A 19,020-nucleotide genomic window follows, 5' to 3' on the forward strand; every position below is an offset into this window, starting at 1 on the left:
ATGTTTTATTTAACGCGTTGACGTATATTTTCTTCTTTTTTTTTTTTTTTTCAATATACACGTTACATCGCATAATTGACACTCGCTGCCCGCGCGAATTAGTTACCGTTGACGGACACATTTTTTACGCGCGCGCTCGATCGTTTTCTCGGAACGAACGGCAAACGCCCAGCAGAAACGGTCAAATATGCGTAGATTACAATGAATACGAATTTAAATTTAATGAACCGGCCGCAATAGCCGTTTGGATAAATCTCTTGCGTACGATTGCGTGATACTAACTACGTCACTTTAGTCGAGTCCTTCAACATAGTCCTTAGTGTTGCGCGAGCGTATCGCGTTCTGTCTCTCGAACTTTTTCGGTCCCCGCGATCGGTAAAGTTTTTTTTTTCTCCCGCGTGCGCGCGACCGCTGTGAACCAATTCGCTAACCTAACCAGCTGCGTTCGGATGAATATTTTACACGCGCGACGACTTGGCAGCGATCGAATATACAATAATTGCATGCATTCAAACGGCACGCGCCCAACAATAGCCGAGCAGCGCTTTTCATTCACGGTTTATCGCCGATTAACAATAATAATAATAATAATATGTGCTCGACGGCGACTCGGTGAAAGTCCAAGTAAAATATGTATTTGTCGGAAACGTTGTATTAGGTACAATGGCAATGCACATAGGCGTAGACGTGTAAATACTTGTACGTATGTACATTACAGGCGCGTATGGTTCACGTCGATTCATTCCGTTCGGTTTTTGTTTTCCCCTACTCTTGAGCTACGCGGTTTTTTTCGTACCGCTCGTTGTCATCATAATCATCACCGCCGTCGCCGCGACCTCTAAAGTTGGTCCTTGACAAAAAAAAAAATTAAACACTACGCCAAGACAATCGGCCCGGTGTCAGCAGGTGATGAATCCAATCTTTTTTCCGACGTCTTCGCGCGTCGTCTCCATTGTACAGGTGGTTCACACGAGAGGTGTTCGCGACCGCCGCACGTTTTAAATTACATACGATGTATGCGCTACGCGCGTAATGTTGTTATGTTGAAGTCGGATGGAAACGAAAAAAAATCCGCAGTAAATATAAAACGATGTTTATCTCGATAATGGGGTATAATATCGTCGTAGTGGTAATTAACTATTTTTTGTTTAATTATCCTTGTTAACGATTGTTGTTGGTGCTGTTGCTGTTATTATTATTATCGTTATTATTATTGTTAAAAACCATACGTGTGTGTGTGTGTGATTATAATACGGTTGTTTTACCGAAGGAAATGTTCAACGTACTAATAGGCCGGTGTGTCGATGAGCTCAGGGTTTCAGAGGAAATTCGTCCAATGCTACGTGTGTGCGTCATTTCCGCAACAACCTCGATTATCTATCCGTTTTTCAGAGGTCAAAGGATAAATTAAACTGTCCAACTGTCATTTATCGTATATTCGTTTCGTAATGGTCGACTTCAAAAGAGGACAACCATGTGATAATAGTAATATGAATAAACCGCAGTTGATATCGTGATGTTCCCCTCCCCAAGGACGACACCGTTAGGCGCACATCGGAGGTAAAAATAATGTTAACGACAAAGATGATGATGATGATAATAACAATAATAATATAATTTGACATCGACCGCTTGGACGTTTGATGTAATACGCGTGCATCGCAAACACTATTGGACCCGCACATGGTCGCGGTCATCGTTTCGAACTGTGCACTGTCGTTTCGTCAACTGGTCCCGACAATCCGTACGTCATCTCAACGGAAAGTCGCCGAACTCTCCGTGCATCCGTATCATCATGCTCTCGTTATCTCTAGATGTTATCTTTCTTCCGCGACTATTTTATGGTCACCGCGCGCAAGAAAATCGTCGCTCTCGTTCGTCGTCCGGTCGGCGGGCATAACACAGTGTTGTCCGAATTTTCTCGACCAGTGTGTGTGTGTGTGTGTGTGTGTGTGGTGATAGGGGCGAAAGTTTTGAACGCTACAATCGGCCCACTCTCTCGGTGTACCCTCGAAAAGCTTGTGAAATCGCTGCGGACTCGATTACAGCCACAGGGGGTTGAGTTTGCTGATGGCTTATGCACGTTGAACAAATCGATCGCCGTAACAGTATTCGATATTACAGTTCATTACGGTTTCAATTATTATAAACATTATACGCACAGATATATTGTTAATGTGTAATTCAATTTCACAATCGTAAAATGCGTTAAACATAGGGTTTGTCTATTCATTACAGTAGACGTGATATTAGATTGGAACCAGTGTCAAACAGTAGTTTTACCCTCCATAGGCTCTACTAGTTTCTCGTGGGAAAGACGTTATGGAAAACGATACAAGGGCCGAAAATCGCTGCCCTCCTCCGTTTGGAATTATCTGACCACATGAATGCTCGATTCCGACGGCCGTTGATCGCGATCGGCCTCGCACCAAGTGGTAACCCCGGGGCAGACCGAACACCCCGTTCCCAAACGGGTCGTGAACGCACCGCCGTTGCTCGTGCGGCTGACCGACGGGCGGTCGGGTGTCGGAAAAACGGTGCGCGGAAAAATGGCCGGACGTCGTAGCGAAACGATACCGACACCGCTCTAACTGGTATACGTAGTCGGTGTGAATTCGTACGACCTCGGCTCGTAAAATATTCAAAATATTTAGCTGCCGGTCTCGATAACAGACCGAATGCCGGGCGACGCGTGTGGGTGCGCACTCGATCACCTGTTCGTCCGTAACACGGGGAGGTAAATGCGAGCGGAACCTAACCTTATCGTCGTGGTGCGCAGAGGCGTTACGTCCGTACAAGGCGCGATGCGCTCCATTGTTCTCGGCCGAAGGTTAGATTTCTAAACCTTTTTCAAGTGCTCCCTGCCCCCCACACCGGGTGACTTCTACCGGTTTCGTTCGCTACTGGTGCACGACGTCGTGTTTGTTTTCGATTATTCGCGTGCGTGTTCAATCGTTATCTCGCCGTCGACCGCCGAACGGCATACGTTTAAATCGCGCACGCCCGCGTCCGATCGGCGACGTGCGGCGTGTCGGCGAACGGTACCGCCGCACACGGTCACCGGAGAACAAAACGTTCGCGCGGCCAGATCGAGGCCGATCCATGCGGTGTTCTCTAAGACTACCGATCCAATATGCCGTACACTTTGGTTCATTTTTCGTCTCGATTCGTCGCTCAAACTAAACAAAACGTTACGATGAACATCGGTTGAAACCCACAAGTGATCGTTGTACGTTAGGCGTTTGTTTTTTTTCTTTCCGGTTTGTGACTACAAACAACTGCACTCTTTTCACCCCTCCGGGGTGTTCAGACTTTAAACGAACACAATTTACACAAGTGTAGGTACCGGAATTTACGTATACGATGTGGTGTACGTTTTATCGATCTCCACTAATCTATCACCGTGGTACTCTTCCCCCCCCCCCCCCGACGTATTGCAAGAAGAACTACTCATTAGTTATCATATTAATCAATATTACGTACGGAGTAATGAAATAAACTGTATCGGAAAGTACTTGAGCGTTAACAAGTGTCTGAATGACAAAATTTCTAACCGGTTGTATCACGATTTCGTCTTGTTGGTAACAAACGCTTTGCCGGGCCGAATATTTCACCAAGTTTTGGCTGTAACCAAAACGTACGGTTTGCATTCTTTTCTTACGGAACTGAACAATTTTTGTCTACGTACGTCGTGTTCATATGATTTGAAAACTATTACTCTCAGAGATCGAGGGAGTCAGGTCATGAATTATGGTTGTCGATATGGTTCGTACCGCGATCACGTGCGTCGCGCATGAAACCATGGACGTACCTGTACTTTACATTATAGGCGTACGGAATATTTTCAACGACGTTGCAATATCAGAATTATGGTTAAAACGACGTAGTCGGACTTACCGCTCATCTGGGTCTGCCAAACGGCATCGCCGACACCCCAGAGTCCCGATATGGTGAAGAACAGCTTGGGGTTGTTGGGATGAGGCCGCCACACGATCAGGATCCATATGAGCGTAGAGTGGACGATGAAGCCCAGCGCCATCAGCGGCATCCGTCCGATATACTTCATGATGGTGCCGAACAGCAGCGAGCAAATCGCGTTCACCACGCCGAAGCAGATCATCACGTATCCGACGGAAGGGATGCCCAGGGCGCAGGATACGTAAGCCTGAAAGACGAGTGATCAGTGTAAATACGTACGATCCTTCACGAAACGTGTACGACCGGGACAACACGGTTATGCGTCGACTAGAAATTATTTAGGTTAGTACACGCATGTACCGGTCGTAATGTAAAGTTACGAAAAAATTACGTGGACATTGTTCCGTCCGCGCGCTTATATAATATTACGTGTCGTCGTTCTTCGTCCTGTTACAGAAAGTGCATTGTACACGTTCGTACTCACCTTGAAAAGTAAACAATTCGAGTACCAGAGTTTTAGTTTCACGCGGTTCTTACCTCGCGAGCCGATGTCTCACTTAGCGCACTACTATTACACCTCGGCTCAAATGAATATTCAATACATTATTGACGCGCGCGCACGCGTCAACGTACCTATGTATTTTCGTTCGACGACGATCGCACCAGCGCCAAGCACACCTCATCGCTGATATGATTACAAAATTATTCGGATGACGATGAAACCATGAAGGAATTAAATGAAAAATAAACGTTTCTATCCGGTCGATTTGGCTTCATTTGGAATTTTTATAAATATATTTGAAGATGAAAAAATGAAAATGAAAATATAATCGTTTCTATCCGGTCGATTTAGTATTTGGCTGTAGTTGGAATTTTTTACCGATTTTCTCTCAGATCCGTAAACGTATTCACAATTAATAACAGTTATGGCAGTGCCGCAACTACAAAATAGTAGGCCCGTGTGCGGTAATTATATTGCGCCCCTTCCTAGGATTTATTTTTCAATTTAAGTATCAATTTTTTTAGATTTTAAAACACATTTCACATCAGTTAGTGTATGATATATGTATATATATATACCTATAACTGTTTTATATTATACTTCATTACATATTTATGTAGTAAATTTATTTAAGTATTTTAGGTAGGTATGTTGTATGCCTACTCAAATACTCAATGGACTCATTGTTAAATAAATATTATATTATTTTAAAATATTATAACAACCTTACCTGAATTTTCAAAAATTTTCTTTTTATTATTAAATTATTGTGTGTTAAAGTGTAGTTTATTTCAGACTGGGACTAGGGGGTTCCCCCAAATTTATATAAGCCTTAGGGCCCGTATGCGCGGCACACTCTCCATACCCGGTTTTTGCGGCACTGGTTAATGGTAATTAATGACGAAAAATAATACGCATTATAATATAAACACGGTACAAGGAAAAACGTGGATTAAACCGCGGCTGAAAGTCGTCGAAATGTCGGATAATCGTGGATAAAAATACTGTGTACGACGATTTTCGCGTACGTCGCGACGCATAAAAATGCCGAATAATGAAGCTACACGTGCGGTTGTGGCGGTAAGTACGTGTAGGTATAATACCTAAGCTGGCGTATCTCTCATTGGTTTCAAGTGCAACGTTTGAGAAAACGTTGCTTGACATCGGGGCTCAGCAAATAGGATGGTCGTATTAAAATAACACAATAATATTGTACAGCGGACCACGATGATGTCGGTGCACATAGCAGCTGATGGCGATATTATTGGATTTCGACAAATTAGGTGAAAATTATGATAGCAACAGAAAATGGAATAACAACGATAAAAACTAACGTAAAATCAGGACCGGCTTTATATACTATCGTTGGGGGGGCGCCAAAATCGGAATTAAATTTGATCAAACGTTGACCACGAAAATGACCTATTATAGGCAGAAAAAAAATGTTCGCCATGTGATTTAACAACAAATTTGATTACTATTGTTATTATTTATTATTTTATCGACATGCAAGTGATGACCGCTCTTGTAAGCAGAATTACAGTTATTGTTCTCTGTGTGATTTACAAATTTTTGGCAAGTATGCGAGTTTGAAAAATTATTTTGAGCATTTTTCACTATAAATAGGGTTTAGCACTTCCAACTCTCTCCTAATTCTACCTGTTTAAGTTATATACTTAAGTCGTTTAAGAAGAAGTGCCAAAATAATTCTTGCACTAGGCGCTGAAAGAGCTAACGTACCGGCCCTGCATATTAATGATAGGCAATGGAACAATACCAGTGTACGGAATTACGTATGCGATGACCAACCTGCGTGAAATCGGCTCCGATGAATGCCTGTTCCATTCCAATCCAAACAGTGATCGGTATGAGAAGTTGTTGGTACGGTTTTTTCAACTGATAAGCAGTGGCCGACAGCAACTGAATACCAGACAGTTCTTGACTATCGGCGCGCCTCTGTTTCTCTCCATATCTGTGAGCACATAATAAAACAAAACATTAGTATATATATATTATACATTACATCAAATTATAATTTATTTGTATTGAAAAGTATTAATTTGTTATAACGTACAGTAATTTTAATATCGATGCGTGTGATGATTGTGATGGGTGGGGGTGAAGCAGGAGGTTTGCTGTACTTGACCTTTAGACACGCACTAGCGTGTCGAGTAAAAAATCGTTTATGTCATTTTTTTTTTTTTTTTTTGGAAAAAGCATTCATTGAATATTTACAATCTATATACACCGTTTGAACAATAAGTAAATTAGTTGACAAAGACAAAAAGACGATGAAAAAAGTATTGGAGGTAGACTCGCACAAATGAATCGTAATCACATGAATAGTATACAATTACAGGACGAGTCCCTATACCAGGTACGTTTGAGACCCTAAGCGAAAACCGAAGATGTTGCCGTTTGAATGCAAATTTACCATGATATCTTTCAATAATGATCGTTTTTGTAATGGTCTTTGTTTGGAAGTCCACGTGAAGGACATAGTTGGTTACATACCATATGGAACTTTGGCAATGGTATGAAAATAAATTTATTGGAAAACTTGTAGAGTTTAGGATGTTGGATTCTTTGTTTGGGCCTCAAAGAATAATTCCATATGACCATATATTAGTCAGGGGTGACTTTTGTAAATGAGCAGTCGGTGTGAGATGCTGATGTTAGACTGCAATAGTCTCAGCACAACCAGTTTGTACTTCGAAGCAAGGACCCAATGTTCATGCCATGTATGATTAAAAGGATAAGAACTTATTATATTATTAAAATGTTCGTTAACATTCACGAGCCACAACTTTTCGTTTTTTATGTTGTTATACGAGTGAATCGCAGTCAACTGTCTTAAAACCTCTTCATATATGTATATTATACATGTCTATTGGCTGTTTAACATTTTTTTTTTTTTTTTTGTATACTGAAATACTGAAACTGTTTTCTAAGAGTGTAACTACAAAATGTGTTGAATTTCTTCAATACGTTTTGTTATTAATAATATAAGATGTCTATGAATTTAACGATTTCAAATTTTTCAAACAAACTGATTATTGTTCAATACATGAAAACGTACAATTTTTCTTTTACGGATATTTATTCTTTTCTATATTCGGGATCGTTTTTCGAATGCGATGGAATATTAGTGATCAAATAATTAATTTCTCGTCCTTGAGTGAATGTGAATAGCTTACCCGAAAAACCCTGTCCCAAGAATAGCCAATGGTCTTCCGTCCGACAGTTTATTTTTCTAGAGCTTATTTTTTAGTATCAACCAAACCACCTTGTGATGGTCATTCTGATACACGTTTCTAATGATAAATCGTCGATATGATTTCTAAATTAAGATCTTATTAAATTTGTAGTAGAAAATATTAAAATACGTAAAATATAAGTGCTCTCAACCAATGTCGAATCATTTAATATATTTACTACATAAATTTCAAGGGAGACCAAAATAGAAAACTCAATGTCGGATCACCTTGATATAGTGTATGTTATATTTTGAAGAGATACTTGATTTTTTTTTATCAATCAATTGTTTAATCACACCCTCAGGGAATATTTTTCTAAACGACAGTTCACGTTTTTAAATTCTTTAAATTTTTAAAGTCGCAATCACGTTTTTACGGACCTTTCCGATTTCTAAGAGTCGAAAATATAAGCTGCAAGGTGTTCTTGATATGTTAATAATTATACGGCGGATCACTGTCAATTATCTGGCCCTATTTCATTGTACGTGCAGTTCGTCGTCGTTTTGCGTTCAGTCGGAAAAATCGTGTTTCACGTGAGCAACAACACTTCCCGTAAGATGTTTCGGATTTTTTACGGAAAACGAATAGCAACAATTGTGTTATTCACTCCAGGTGTACGTAACTCGAGTTCGGGTTACGATATTACGTGGATATGTGTGCAGTAGGTACGGGAGGAATGTCGAAACATTCGATTTCGTATATTGTTTTCGGGTGCTCGTCGCGAACGTTGTGAATACAAATCGGAAACACGGCAACGACCAATTGCAGCGAGTTACGAAGTCTACCGACGTTCCGGGCCCGTAACAGAACAGTTACCCAACACCACTCGATCTGGTACCTGGCCACTGTACGCGTACGTATACGTCTTATTTCTATGCGCGTTCGACGCACCGTATGAAATAATGAACAGTACCAATGAATTGACTTCCAGAAAGACATCATGTTGTATGAAAAACATTCTTTGGATGCCACGGAGAAGAGGACGAAAACACAATAAGTTTTTTTTTTTCTATCCTCCGCATAGGTACTACTTCACTGTTGAATAAATTAATTCGTCATCTGTTACACGTGTTGCAACGACATTGCGTTCTGATCGTTGCGATTTGTTGGTGGGAAATATATGCCCTACACGGAACGTTCGAAATACTAAGATCCCAGAAGACCCATTACATTGTGTTATATTTATTAACGCTGTCGTCGCGTAACGTGTACGTACACGATGTGCTCGCACTAATATTAGACTAGGATCGATGCAAAACGCGCGTCAATGTTTAAATATTAACTTCTTAGCTAGAGAAGCGGCTAGAGACAGACTGGGTATCGAAGGGCTACGGGGGGGGGGGTCATTTGTATCTATCCTTATTACATTTTAATTAATAATTATTTTTAGTTAACTGTGCTCAATTCATCCAAATTCGGATATTCTAATAGTAAATGATTGGTGTTTTACCGTTATAATTTAATATTACATTTTGTATACGGGTGATTGATACGACACTATCGAGGGCCCAGGAGGCGATTGCCCTTTTGCTCCCCCCCCCCCCCGGCAGTCCGCACATGTACACTGGTAACGTAACCTGTACTGCGCTTAACCGTATGTCATAAATAATTTGTTTTGTTTTATTATTTTTTAACCGGTAACATCGCATTATCCAAATAATAATATTAATAATTTACGGAAATACTTGAAATACTTTTGAACCGATGCTGCGTTTTTAGCAGTACCGTTTTTACAAAACAGCGCACATTTGTGTAGTTAACGTATCAGATTAGCCGAATCAACCATTGTTCCGTAATGTATGATATCTAATAAGCCTTCTTGGCACGCAAATACACAATGGTACGTTACCCGTGAGCAACTGAACCGGTATGTATGTCATTGGAACTGATATCTTTTTACGTGATCCGATTGTTATAATTGTTATTTTTACATGGATGCACGACGATTAAGATGTATGATAAACAAATGTGATTATGCACTTTTAGATTGCGATTCTCTGTTCTCACGATTGAGTAAAACAACAAAAATCTAATATTTTATCGTTAAACGATTAGACCATTGTTGTATTAGTACGTTAAAAATGAACGTAGTACGGTTGTAATGTTACGCGTGTAGAGTCCGGTACAAACAAAAGCATACACATTAAGATACCCGTCGAATGGATTTATTTTACTTACAATTATTGAAATCGCCGGACATACATATTTGAAGAACTAGCTCAAACCTCTCCGCCCACCACACCCCCAGTACTATTCAACATATTCATATATTTTTATTAAATCAAATTCTGTTCATTTATAACAGTTCACCTTTATATTGTATTAACTAAATTATGAATGTTGTATGAAAACCATACGAAATAATATACTCGTAAATAATTATATTTACGAATTATTGATGAATCGATATTTTTAAATGAATACTCAGTATTAATTGAAACGTAGTCGTTTTCAACATGTATACTAATTACAAGTACAAACGTGTACTGTTGTTTGAAAGAAAATATCATAGATCGTTTCTAAACCATGGTTAATGTGCATTTAATAAAAAAATCAAAAAAATCAATCAATCCATTTCATAATTTCAGTAAATGAAAAGATGCAACGTATATGAAAAATTTAAAAATAGTTTGAATTGTTTTATGGTGAAAAGTGAGGAGTTGTACGTTTCAGTATATAGCATTATTGTATGTCCAACAATTAAAAAGATAAAATCATACATCAGTTCTATTTACTGTAATAATAAACGAGTGATTAGAAAATCGAAAAAAAGAGAATTGAATGATGATAATTAATTGATGGCATTTTTTAAATACGATTTATACAAGCATTTAAAGTTTATTGTATAATTAAATTGTTCACGGTAATCTCTTTAGTTTTGTGTTTAAAAAAAAATTATATATCTAATAGACATAAAATATTTATTAATTAACTATATATCTAACATTTATTATTTTTTAATTTTTATTTCACTTTTTACTATTTTATTATTGTCTAATAGACGTCGACAGGGTATTGTTATCTTATTTCGATTAAGCAACATTTTGACAGATCTAGATTATGTGAATCGTGGTTATAGCCGTCGAAAGTCAATTGCGTTATGGTTTTTACCACTGATTATAAATACTATTATTTATGATCAATGGGTTACTAATAAGATATATTAAGCGTACGTGATAATATGTCGTTACCAAAAAAAGTTCTAAAAAATAAATAGCAAAGTTTTTCGAGATGCAAAAAGTAAAATTAAACAACACTAAAAAACTGTTTTTTTTTTTTTTAAATAGAATACAAGATAAAAATATGTCTACATAAATATTTTTTATATATTTTTATTAGTAGGTACTACATTACCGTGACCGATAAGAGGTTAATTTCCAGTGGTGAGCTGAGCTGTCTAAACCTAGTATCATTACTTTATTATTATATCATATTAATTTTGTATAATTAGTCGGTCAAAACAAACATTCTGTATTATTATTATTTATTATTAAATAGTGAAGTTCACTGCTGTAAAATCATGTGGACGTAATACTATCGCAAATAATACGCAAGTATGTTTTTTCTTTGCAGTACATATTATGTGTAATAACGGTATCGGTAAGTACGGAATACAGAGAAAACGCGTATCGGTATAATAATAATATATACATATTTCTCCACGTACTCGATTTCGTGAGATAAAACTACAGAAATACACCAATTCGTTCGTCTCGTGTTAAATGTGGAATTAGGTGTACACATGTGGTATAATTAATATCGTGTATTATATTTAGAAGTACGGATAACACTAAAAAAAAAAAAATTTTAAAAAAAAATACCGATTGGCGTGTCGGTTTTATTGCGTGCCGGTCTAATATATGACTAATATGCTAATATAAAGACAAATAGAACACGCGCATGTACATTTCGGTAACTTTCGCGTTTACATTGACTAAGTGATGTATAATACGCATCATGTATAGAAATACAATAACATGTATACCCGAAGCTGGACATTAACGTGTAACAAAAATATTTTCAACTAAGTCACTATAATGACGGACGAAATATTATAAATATTTTTTTTTTTTTTTTTAATAAATGTAATTGTGACTTAAACAATTGTGAAAGTATTCAATGCACTATTCCACCTCAGTTTCAAATGGTATCAAAACAATGTAAAAAATATAGCCCTATATGAATACCGTAGTATTATTCAGTTACAAAAAAAAAAAATAAAATGAACTTATTTATTACCAAATTAATAGTTACTTTGTTTTTACTAAGAGAAGTAATTTTTAACTTAGTTCGCATTTCTCTAGATCAATTTAGTTTCAAAAAAAAAAAAAAAAAAAGAAGATATTAGTAAACTTGTCCAGACTCGGAAGAATGTATTTATAGAAATTTTTTTTAAAAAAAATGTCGCGTTTTGATGGTAAGCATGACGCATCGCAGCGCGTGCGGCTCACACATGTTGTTAGCGCGTACTCGCGGCGTCGGATCGTTGTGAAACGAACGGTGCACACGATATACCAGTGGATGCAGTGTTTGTACGGAAACGGTCAGCGAACATTTCACAATTTCTGTTACAAAACAGATAAGTACGGTTTAGAAAAATGACGTGGATACGCTCGAGACGTCGTGCACGGCAACTGGCAAGGTGTTAAATAGAACATCGGGCGAAACACACGCAACGAGTTAGTGTCGGCACGTGTGCGCGATTTCAATACGTACGGATTTTTTATATTTTTCTAAAACCGGTAAACCGTACGGCAAGGAATGCGAGATAAAGAATTGTTTTTCGCCTGAGAGATATCTTGCGTATCTGACCGTGCGAAAACGCCGATCGAAAACCGCGTGCGTATAGTAATGTTCAGACGATATTCCGATTTTGATATTTTTGCACCGGGCACGAGAAATCATCGACGGCTCAGCGGCGATCAGCATCAAGAGTCTGCCGACGGAAAGACGCTGCGGAGTAAAAGGATGTGGCGCACGTGTCGGAGGAAATGCAAAAAACCGAATTGATTTTGCACGGATAAAAATGGAAAGGTGGTGGCAACGTAGGACTTGACCGGACTTGGCGAGGACCGAAAATACGTTTTATCTCCTCGGTGCGTCGTATTACGATGTGCACTGTTGTTGTTCGACTTGTCAAACTCACGGACGCATACGCATAACGACGCCGAGAAACGCGCCGCAACCGCTCGAGTGCCACCTGTGCAAATCGTGAACCGTTACACGTCGCACGACTCTTTCTCAAAACGTACAGAGTAAACAAATCATAATGACGTTACGATAATACCGCGCCTTTCTTTTCCCCGCGACCAGGTTCGGCCGACCGACGAGTCTTTTACAGATGCATAGAATTCGTCAATGCGTACGGTATGTGTATCATATATTTTGTTTGCCAACAATTTATCTTTCCTTTTGTCTCTCCGGTAAACGGACTCTCCTTTTGAAGTTCTCCGACGACTTAACCGTTCATCTTTCTCCTTGTGCACACACTTCGATCGCATCCGCGAAACTCCTCGTCAACTTCCCGATCACATAATCATCCGTACTTTCCCTTTGTCAAGTCTGATTGCTGTCAACTGTTTTTTTTTTTTTGAAGATTAACTCTTGCCATATCACCGACTTTTATCGTGTGTCATTGTAATTCGACTCTTTCAAAAAAAAAAAATTCGTGGAAGCTGCGGCAGTACTACTGTATACGTACACGCTGTAGCCGTTAGGTTAGGTTAGGTTTGCGCGACTAGAGCGGGTCCGCAGATTGCGGTATTTGAACACTTTCTCGTGGTAGGTAGAAAGACAGAATAAATTGAACACGTCGCCCCGAACAGCGAACTTGCGTTTAGGCTGCACGGGGCAGCGACTTCTATCGATGCGTGTAAACTGCGTAAAATGCTGACGATGCCTCGAGGCCTTTCGGCGAGTATAGTTTAACCCGAATTCATCGACGAAGACTGGTGGGCTCAAGATGCGACCGTCCCTCGGACTCGGGTCCGCCGTCCTTACGTGGCCACTTATCCCATCTGGTGATCAAATACGGTAACGACGAGTGCCCAAGGTTAGGTTAGAAATGGACTTTCCGACTAACTTCCCGCGCCGGTTCGACCGAGGTTGGTTCGACAGGGCTAACGGTGTTGGCGGAAAAAAAGACAGGAGTCAATCGGGTGACCGAACCCACGTCCGGTCCCGTAAAGGTAAGGTTAGTTCCTATTCCTTGTGCGGAGGATGCATTCGGACTGCTCCCGCGGGATACCGATGAGGGTAATGCTGGAGGGCGCACCCCCTCAGGGTTTGCCGGTCTCTTTAGGCGTGACTGACCGTGTATACGTACATTTTTCATGCGTAATGGTACGAACACAATCTATTGCGTAGATAAATAGCCAACTATATCCAGTGAACAAAGTGAAACGGATGTACTCTACTACTTATTTTAATTTACAGTTTCCGTCCGATTTTTTTTTTCTCGTTACCGAAAAATTGTAATTTTACGCGATGCGCGTTTGTTTTGTATTATCAGACAAGTCGAAAGAGAGGAAAACGTAATATTTCGAATATAAGATAACGCGCACGGTATTGCGATATTTTCACATGCCTTTGCACTTGTTCAAAGCCACTTTGACCACGGTCGCGGTGTTGAAAACTGTAACACGGGATCGTTTTACTCGCACCTTCACACGATCTCCGTGCCTACGGCCGATTCGTTTTGATCAAGCAACGCCGTCGCCGTTTTCCGGACGTTTCGGAATCCTGCACCGTCAACAGCACGGCCTCCCGGACGTTTCTACACGTCGCCGAGGGGCAACAGGTGCCAAAACCACGTGAGCCCGATCGATTTCGAATCAGCGTGAACCCCCGCTTCCCCCACGGTGGTGAACAATGGACATTTCCGATCATATTATAATATTACCGTTGATGTTACTGTTGTTGTTTCAGTCGACGTGCACGGCGGCTACCTTTAAAACTTTCTCCGTACGACAACAACGTAATAATCGTAGTGTGGTCGGCGCAAAAAAACACCCGGACACCGGTATGCGCGAGTAAAAATGTATGTTTATTATTATTATTATTGATTTTGTTATAGTTATTATTTGACTTTGTCTATCATTGAAATGTGTGTGTGCTGCCCTCGCACACAGTTCAATCTGTAATAAAGCAACCCGAATTCGTGTCGTTTCCTCGGACCGCTTTCGGTAGTGTGTCAAAAAAAAAAAAAAAAAAACCACTCGCACAATGTTATTTTTTTCCAACCTTCCGTTTCTGGGTATTTTTTTAATTTTGCTACACCCGAATCGCCTCTAGACTCTGAATTCGCATACACACGTAATTAGAAGAATATGTAGCGGATTTAATTTAGCGTACACGCACGCCTCGGAGCGAAAAAAAGTAAATAAATAATAATAATAATTTTAATGAAACACAGTAAACACTTTAAATGGTATACCTGTATAATGTACCGGAGGCGAGACATTTATTCGAGAAAACGTGTAACTCGAAGGAATCCAATTAATTATTTAACAGTAGACCTAAAAGTCGTGTTCTTTACACAACTTTAATCACCCCGTCAAGGTGCTCTTATTATTATTAATATTTATCAGTGATTTTCTCAAACCTGTATGCAAAAAAAATAGTATAAATTGGTTTAGGCAATAATAATAATAATAATCTATCTAGTGGTTTTTCGAAAAACGGTTATACATTTTTTTAAATATAAATATAGCATGCGCAGTATTTCATCGAATTATAATAACGTTATAATTATTATTATAATATTACATAATGTTATGAATTGATTTGCAAAGTATTAATACACATATTGCACACCGATTCCCACGGTCCACAAGGATTTATTTTCTAAGTATACTTAATTACTTCAATATATTGAAGTAAACATTAAATGTATCTACATCACGCGTTAAAACTCTCTCTCTGTTTCAACGTATTATGATGAATCCGTTAACGTCATTGTTATCTACAGCAAACTTCAAAATATTTAGATTTTGATTAAACGCCCAGTAGTTTTTATCGGATTGAAAAAGTAAACAAAACGTTGTTTATAATGCGTTAATAGAAAACAATTAATAAGTTATTATAATGAAAAACGTCCTTTGGCGTTTCAAAATATTGTAGTACAACAATATAAAACGCTAAAAAAATAAAACAAAAAGGACGGAACGTTTTCGCGATTAATTTCATGTAAAAAGACGTTGATTCGAGTAGGTATGAGTTATTTTTAAAAGCCATGTTTTTATTAACGGTGGTGTAAACACTGAATCGGGTTTGTACCACGCGGGAAAGGACAATGTCTCGCTCCCAGCAGAAAAATTACAATCTTTATTTTCCGACCAAAACGAGACGGACACCGGAATCGAAAAAATAAATGCTCATCGAGCGTTCGTCAAAAACGAAACGGGGACATGTACACGCGTTTCGACGGGTCCGAACTTTTCGAAAACAAATATTCGTCAACGGCCTTAAGACGCGAAAACGATATCGATGCGCGTTCCTTAAATTCGACGACGATGTGTTGCATTTCGAGTTCGTTCCGATAACGGTACGCGCGCAGACTAGTGCCGCGGCGGTGGAGACGATGGGCATTTACAAGTCGACTGGTGTCGAAAAACCATGTGTACCGCCGTCAAGGTCAAATACCTTTTCAGTCTGGCGTGCGTTCGGTGTCTGAAATACGCTACGATATAGTGCCGCACCACACAAAGATATATTGTTTTACGGCAACATAAAGAACGCGATGGAAACGAGTCTTTACAATGCGCGAGATAAGTACGTGTTTCGCCTCGTTCACGCTGAGGTCAAATCCGCTTGTAAAATCGCTGCGCACATCCTTCTATCCGGTTCCGGAGACGTATTTTATAGCGAAAAAAAAAATAATATCTCCACGTATCGGCCGCGGTGGTGCGTCTATAACGCGCGTGTAACAAGCGTACATTTACTACTCGAGCGGTCGTCTTTGATTCGGGCTCCAGGACTTTTTACCGATCGGTAATGACGTTCGAGTGGTACGACTAAACACCAGCAGCGCTCACGTCGAACACCTGAATCGGCGTGAAAACCAAAAAAAAAAAAAAAAAAAATCGAAGAACTAGAAGAATAACTTTTCGTCCGACCAAACGCAATACCGATGACGAACGTGTTTAACGATACAATTCAAATCCATTACCGCAGAGTCGATTACTGTACCTATCGTATCGGCTGCAATTTTCTATTACCGTTTATAACACACCTACTGTTCGAGCAGCAGATGTTGATCGAATACGGATGTTTTTTCGAGGCCATTGTGACCTGTGCGAGGAGTATTTTAAAAATCACGACACTAACCTAACTTCGAGTTATTACCGTTTAACCGAACTACGGGGACAGCGCGATTTGTTCGCAACAAACGATTCGAGTTCACGTAACATGAACTATTATTAAGTGCCAGCAGAACATATTTCCCCCGATTCGTATTCGCGTGTGGTTAAAAACTTTCATTTCGAATACCGTTTGCATAAAACTGAGAGATCGTCTGTGCATCGTTATGACTTATGAGCGATCGAGCTCATCGGCTACCCGATAACAATAATCCGTTAGTTCCCACCAGAGGCGGAAGTAGGAACGTTTTTGCGCCCTGAGAAAATGTTGAAATAATTTTCTATCACGGACCATGAATCGAATACTCAACCCTAACAATTGTTTCCTAATAATTACCATACAACCGTACTTGTTGAGTGTAAAACACATTATCAGTAGCAAAATTAAAAATATCAAACTAGCAGTCAATAGTAGATTATTACTACAACGATTCCCAAATTCCCGTCTTCTCCCTCCCCCCTAGTTCCAACACCGGCTTCCACCGGTTTATTAGTACTACACTTATAATAATATTGACTAACGTCGACCATCGATTACATTTCCGCTATAAAAGCGACGTGCGCGTACGACGATTTCTAAACACAACGTCGAACAATAAATATTTTACATGATATACGCCGATAACACGTCGCTAAAGTGATTCGATTTAACGTTCGTTCTCGACTTTTCTACCGATCGGTTTCATCAGAAATCGTTGTTAAATCTTATCCAAGTGCTGTTATCGTTATAACAGCACTTGGATAAGATTTGATTGGAAAGAAAATACAATTAATCTCGGACGGCAAGAAATTTTAAATTTATCTCAATACGTCCGCAAGAGATTACCGTGGACAGTAACTATAGTCTATATCTAAGGCTGTGCAGAGTTTAACGTCTTGATAATATTAAATTTAGACAAATATAAACGTAATACGTGAAACAGTGTTACAGATAAGCTGTACTAAATGATGATGATAAACGGTTGTATTCGAAAAACGTCTGAAACGAGTGAGCGATAAAATTTCTTTCTGAAGAAAACGGGCGTACTGCATCGTAAGTACTTATCAGCCGCGGTTTTCTTTTCAAATCGTTGCAGCGGGACAGTCTAAAAACAACATATTCGCTTTCATTTTCCGAATCGTATCGAAAAATTGAAATTTTTCGAACGACTCGCGGGAAAGCAAAAAATTAAAAAAAAAATTGATTAATGTTTACCTGGATAACGGGTCCAAGAACAAGGCTATGATGATGGTGGCCAGTACGATGCACGTGAGGTATATGGTGCTTATCTCGAATATCTCCGAGTCCGGCGGCCTTTCCAAATTGTCAAGGGCGTGGTTTCCCATTACGCAAAAATTGGAACCGCACAGCCGCAATTCTTCTTCTGACAGCATCGTGCTGTTGTCACCGCTGCCGCCACCATGGGCACCGCTAGACAATACTGCGCACAAAACGGAAAGTCCCGTTACATTATACGCGTTTTATTTTATGCAAGACCCCCTTGCAGCTATAATATTCCGCATTTGTACATTCCGATTTCTTTTTTTTTTTTCTTTTTGTCCATATACGCGCTCGGTTATATTATACTCGACAACGTATACACTACACACGCGCACACACATATACTCGTATAATACACACGTATTATTTAATTTTCGTCTCGACGTGTCGAACCGCTTTTAAAAACGTGTACACTATATTATTATGTGTATACACCGGCTAAATTACCTGGCCTCGCCCGCGAGATATTTCATTATTTTAAATTAGAGCTATTGCTGTTTCGGTAAAAATATAAAATGTTAGATTGGGAAAAACACACGATCATCGTTCGTTCTTATAATAATTATTTTTATTTATTCATACTATATTGATATACATTTACACCTTAATCGGTGATTATTAAAATCAAAGTGTTAAACGAAATAAAATATTCCCTGGGTGACCGAAAAGCTAAGTAATATAAATACTCAGCACAAACTTGTTTCGGCCGTTAAAGGTGTGATT

General features: G+C 39.2%; 1 protein-coding gene across 3 annotated transcripts in view; it reads right to left on the minus strand.

Annotated features, from left to right (window-relative positions):
- The window catches only part of LOC112691529 (UNC93-like protein), a 64,177-nt gene that overhangs the window by 11,706 nt on the left and 33,451 nt on the right, over window positions 1–19,020 (minus strand). For all 3 annotated transcript variants that reach the window (XM_025565803.1, XM_025565801.1, XM_025565804.1), the window contains exons 3-5: window positions 18,232–18,457; window positions 6,230–6,392; window positions 3,898–4,165 (exon numbers count right to left, since the gene is read on the minus strand). In XM_025565803.1, the coding sequence (XP_025421588.1) occupies window positions 3,898–4,165; window positions 6,230–6,392; window positions 18,232–18,457 (657 nt within the window). The remainder of the gene's footprint in view (window positions 1–3,897; window positions 4,166–6,229; window positions 6,393–18,231; window positions 18,458–19,020) is intronic.

This window comes from Sipha flava, unplaced genomic scaffold (assembly GCF_003268045.1).
Source record: "Sipha flava isolate LNK unplaced genomic scaffold, YSA_version1 64_pilon_pilon, whole genome shotgun sequence".
NCBI classification, from domain to species: Eukaryota; Metazoa; Arthropoda; class Insecta; order Hemiptera; family Aphididae; genus Sipha; species Sipha flava.